This window comes from Pinus tabuliformis, chromosome 9 (genome assembly GCF_031772625.1).
Source record: "Pinus tabuliformis cultivar Carrire ecotype Pingquan chromosome 9, CPIR1, whole genome shotgun sequence".
NCBI classification, from domain to species: Eukaryota; Viridiplantae; Streptophyta; class Pinopsida; order Pinales; family Pinaceae; genus Pinus; species Pinus tabuliformis.
The window spans coordinates 519,945,178-519,950,084 of NC_142307.1; the positions used below are offsets into that span (position 1 = coordinate 519,945,178).

The 4,907-nt window shown below is 35.4% G+C and overlaps 1 protein-coding gene across 1 annotated transcript; it reads left to right on the forward strand.

Annotated features, from left to right (window-relative positions):
- The first annotated feature begins 2,053 nt into the window (after positions 1-2,053).
- Positions 2,054-3,009, forward strand: LOC149149490 (uncharacterized). The gene has a single exon (XM_089442209.1). It carries the CDS (start codon positions 2,364-2,366, stop codon positions 2,811-2,813), a length of 450 nt encoding a protein of 149 aa, XP_089298335.1. The 5' UTR covers positions 2,054-2,363; the 3' UTR covers positions 2,814-3,009.
- Positions 3,010-4,907: the final 1,898 nt, after the last annotated feature.

Below are 4,907 nucleotides of genomic sequence, written 5' to 3' on the forward strand. Positions count from 1 at the left end.
GCTGGTTCACTTTGTCCAAAAAGCGTATACATGCAGGTTCGATTTTTTTCAATTAGCGTTTACAAAAGAAAAGCTTCTTTTTCAGATTTGACTGAACTATCTGATCAAATTTTGTTATTTTATTGTTGTCTGTCAATGAAGTCTTCTTAGATCTAAATGGAAAAACTGAATACATAAGGAGGATGGCATTTGATTGATTGATTATATAAGTGAGAAGAAGTGATCTCTGTCCCTACCTGTGTAAAGCTCTGATAGTTGACAGTAGATATTCATTGTATTGATAGTTGGTATAGACTTGATTCAAAAGTTTATGTTTTCAGTAATTTTGAAGGTATACGTAGATTCAATTAACGAAAGTAGCGTATACACGTAGTTTAGGTGCAACCAAGTAGTGTATACATTATAATGCATGATTTTTGAGGTTACAGTTGAATGATGATGCACAGTTCTGGGTTCAGTACAGCGTTCTGGTGTCAGTGATCTGATTGTTCAGATTAACTGAATATTGGTTGATGCAGTTCAAGTTTAAAAGCTTTGATGGGTCCAATATGAAAATTCGATGAAACGTGGCCTTCAGATTGTGGTGTTGTGATCTAGGAGTATCCAGTTTGAAAATTCATGAAACGTGGTCCCTGGTGGAAGAGTGGAGTTTTCTGTAGGGTGGCACCTACGTACTAGTAAACATATTGGCTAGTACAAAAACTAGGGGGTTGTAGCTCCCTTCCAGTAAAAGCTGGAGAACGAGAGAAGGTTGTAACCTTCTATAGGTAGAAGTTTGCGTACTGGTATCAGTCTGCACGAGTACAATATTGTAAATGGATTTTCTTATTATTAAAAGAAGACAGAGATGACAACAACAAGTGGTTTTTACCCACATTGGTTTCCACCTTAAATCTTGGTGTTCATGTGTGTTTCTTATGTGTGATGCTTTATTCAGCTTTTACTGCATTGTCTAATAAATCTCTGATATACTTGTTTAAGCTCAACACATGAAAAATTGTCTAAATCACAAGTTCTCTGCATATACATTGGTTTCTTTAAGTACAGTCGCGTGTACACGCTAGTTCACTTCACTGAAATATCGTATATAAATCTGTTTGGGAAATAAAATTAATGATCTAATAATAATGATTCACCCCCCTCTCATTATTATTTCCAACAGAATTACTAGCGCATAGAGGTGTGAAGGAAACGTCAGATCATGAGTGTAAGAGAAAGTCCTATAGCACTAGGAGGCAGATCTGGTTGTACTCCGTTGAAGCAAACAGAGATGTGAAGAGAAGAACAAGATTTGTAACTAATCTATCTTTATTAAGAAAAGTGAGGGGTTGGGGCCCTCGGGGTTGAAGCCTCAAAATAAAAAAGGGATAGGGTTGGAGCCCTAGAGGTCGGATCTTCACAAAAGTCCAAATTGGTGCTTGGAAACAGGTTGGAGCCTGCAAGATTAGAGAATTAGTGCCCGCAAATATCAGCAAGATTAGAGAATTAGTGCCCGCAAATATCAGTGTACTCAAATTTAGTAAAAAAAGATTGGTGTTTTCAATTATTTATAACAAAATCCTTATTATTTATTTCTCTATTTGTAATTGTGAAAACTCTTTACTCATAAATTTAACAATTGGAAAAAATTAGTGATTCAACCCTGTCACTATTTCCAACCATCACAAATTAATAAATAAAGTAGAATAACTATGTACATGAGGTTGAGATGAAATTATTGAATATATAACACATGGTTATAAGGACAAAACAATCCAATCATTCCACATATCCATTCTTATCACCCCACCCCTATCATAATCAATATTCAAAATAATTATTTCAATATTTATGTTTTACACAATTTAATCGTGGCCCATTTGGATCTTTAACCCAAAGAGTAAAGGTGATATCCAACATGGCACGCCAAGTCTTGCTTTCCGGCGATACTCTTTGACCCTGCGATTCACTCCGAGGGTATGAGACCTCTTAGACCATAGAAATGCTTCCATTGGCAATTACCCATAGTTTTAATTGTCGTTTCCAATAATACATTTCTGTAATAAATTCCACAACAATTGCGGATCAGATCTACGAACCCCGGCCGAGACCGCCGTCACATGACCAGCGCCACATCGAACTTTCTTTGACGTGGATCCCTCCCTTCTTCGCCACTCTTCTAGACTTCTTGTGTTATTGTAATACCAAATATACTTTGCAATCTGTTCCCGAATCCCAATTCCCCATCTCTCTATATAAACCCCTATTTCTATAATCGAATCTGCAACTTGTTGAGCTGTTCCAGGCAATTAGTTGTGGTAACAAAGGGTCGATATTTTTCTCATAAGCAAGGGGATTCGAATAGGGGCCTTCCGCCAAGCAAAATGTCTGGTGGTGTTGTGAAAAGGTCAGGAGAAATGGCTGCCAGCCAAAGTGGCGGTGCTGCTGTTGAATTTGTGCAGGAAAAGTCGTTTGAATCGACCAAGAGACCTGATGAAGATGCGGCCGAGGTTCGATCCTTGGTCTCTCAATCCCAGCGGCGGTCTCTTAGCCGATTGCAGAAGCGGGCGCCGGCTAAAATGCAGTTGAAAAGGTTGTCCCCGGATTTGATGGGATTCTCTTGCAGGAGCCCAATTCCTTTGTTATCTCCAATCCTAGTGTCGCCACTGGGAATAGGAGATCTTGAGAGGTTCCTGCTTACTGAGGAAGCTGGAAAACAAAACCCAGAAGCAGAAGAAAGGGCAGTAACTGTGATTCCAACGAATGGATGGCAGCACCCCGCGGCGCCATTTTTTGGCGAGAGGATTTGCTCCTTCTCCAATTGTTTTGTATAATTTGTATATTCCAGACCGCTGTATATTCACTTCCGTATGCGGAGGCTTATTCGGAGCCATATTAATCCGCTGCTACAATAGGGTTAGGCATGTCTCCGAATGGAGACCATTAATTCTGGACTCTGTTGAGTGACAGTAGGCCCACGGGTAAATCATGTTGGTGTATTATTCGTGTGTTCAAAAACATGTTCCGTTATCCAGAGGGAAAATCACGATGCTTTTAGCTTTAGGTTCAAGGTCTAAAACAAATGAATCTAACGAAAAATTGTATTTATTTTTAAAAAGAGTAATTTAATGATTTTAGAGAAATTGGGTTACAGCGGTAAAGCTTCAAGCTTCAGTATTTGGGGGTGTTAAAGGGATTTTGGTGATAGCTTAGTCTATTTCAACCATAAAAAAAAAACAATTTAAACATTTTTAAACACACTTTTATCGTTAGATTTTTGAGGAAAAAAATGATCAATTTAAGGCTCTATAAACCACACTTTTTTAAAATATAGAAATTTAGTAAAATCATTATAAAATATAAGTTTAATATATTAATAATAATGTTGCATAAATAAGATATATACTATTTATTTGATTAAGTGTTTTTTTCAACATAAGAAAATAGGTTAATGATTTAAACTTGTTTTGGCAAACTATCAATGGGTTACTGGAGGTGTCTTGGTTTTCCTTAAATAATGGTTCTACATCCCATTATTAATTTAAAAAATAAATTTTGTTTGTGAGAGATTTTTCGGCGAAAATCACATGAAATACCATTTGTCGATGCGTTTCGAACCAACCAGTGTGGTTCATCGTCAGGACAAGTTGAAGAAACAGATCCAACTTAGTATATTAAATAGTGTGAGCAGAGCCTCCAACGGCTAACTTGACCAACGGACTGAGTCAAAATTATTTTAATAATTTTAATTAATTATATTTAGGACCAATCCCCTAAAAATATATATATTTAAAAATATATGTAGAAATATATAAAATAATTTTAATGGGTGTTTGTTTAAAAAGTATTATTAAAAATTATAAGTTAATTAGTATTTAAATGGAAAATTAGTTACATAAAGGACCTTATAATATATGAATAAATTATATGCATAAATATAAATATATAAACTAATACTAATAGGCTGTTACGTTAATTAGAATTAATAAATATAATGAAATGAGAAAACTAACTCAATAATAATAATAATAATAATAATAATAATAATAAATAAAAATGAGAAAAACAATATTGAGTTAAAATAATAATAATAATAATAATAATAATAACTAGAAAAATAATATTGAGTTAGGATAATAATAATAATAATAATAATAAATAAATAAATAAATAAATAAATAAAAATAAAAATAAAAATAAATAAATAAACCAATAATAATAATAATAATAAAACCCAAGAGGAGGGCGGAAAAACGACTAGGAAGGGAGTGCTGGGACCCAACACCTATTGATTGTCCAGCCATCCTCTCTATTGAGATTGCTTTGCCTCTTTTCAATCTCAAGCGGTTCCCTAAATTTTCGATGATGGAAGTGCGAAACCTTAGCAATAACACTAGCCTTCTCAATACAAACATGATGATTGGTTTTCTCAGCATGTTCAGCTAGAGCGGAAGACTTAGCTCTCCTATGCTTAAGGTCTGCTGCATGCTCACTAATCCTTTGATTAATGGAGCGACCAGTCTCCCCAATATAGGGGGTCCCACAGGAACAGGGGATAATATAAACACTTTTCATATCCTTAGGGTCGATAGGATCCTTCACTGGTCTGAAGGACATATGAATGGTGTTCATGGGTCTAAAGGTCATAGGGACACTATGCTTCCTGAGAATCCTTCCAATTTTATCAGTGGTTCCCTGAACATACGGAAGATGGACACCTAAAATTCGTTCCTTCGGTTCCCTTTTAGTCAAAGAATTCTTGGTAGCTTTAAGGAAAGCCTTCTGACCCATGTATCCACTATAACCATTCTCAACAAAGACATTAAGCAGATGAGATTTTTCTTTCTCAAAATTCCCATCTGCTTAATGTCTTTGTTGAGAATGGTTATAGTAGATACATGGGTCAGAAGGCTTTCCTTAAAGCTACC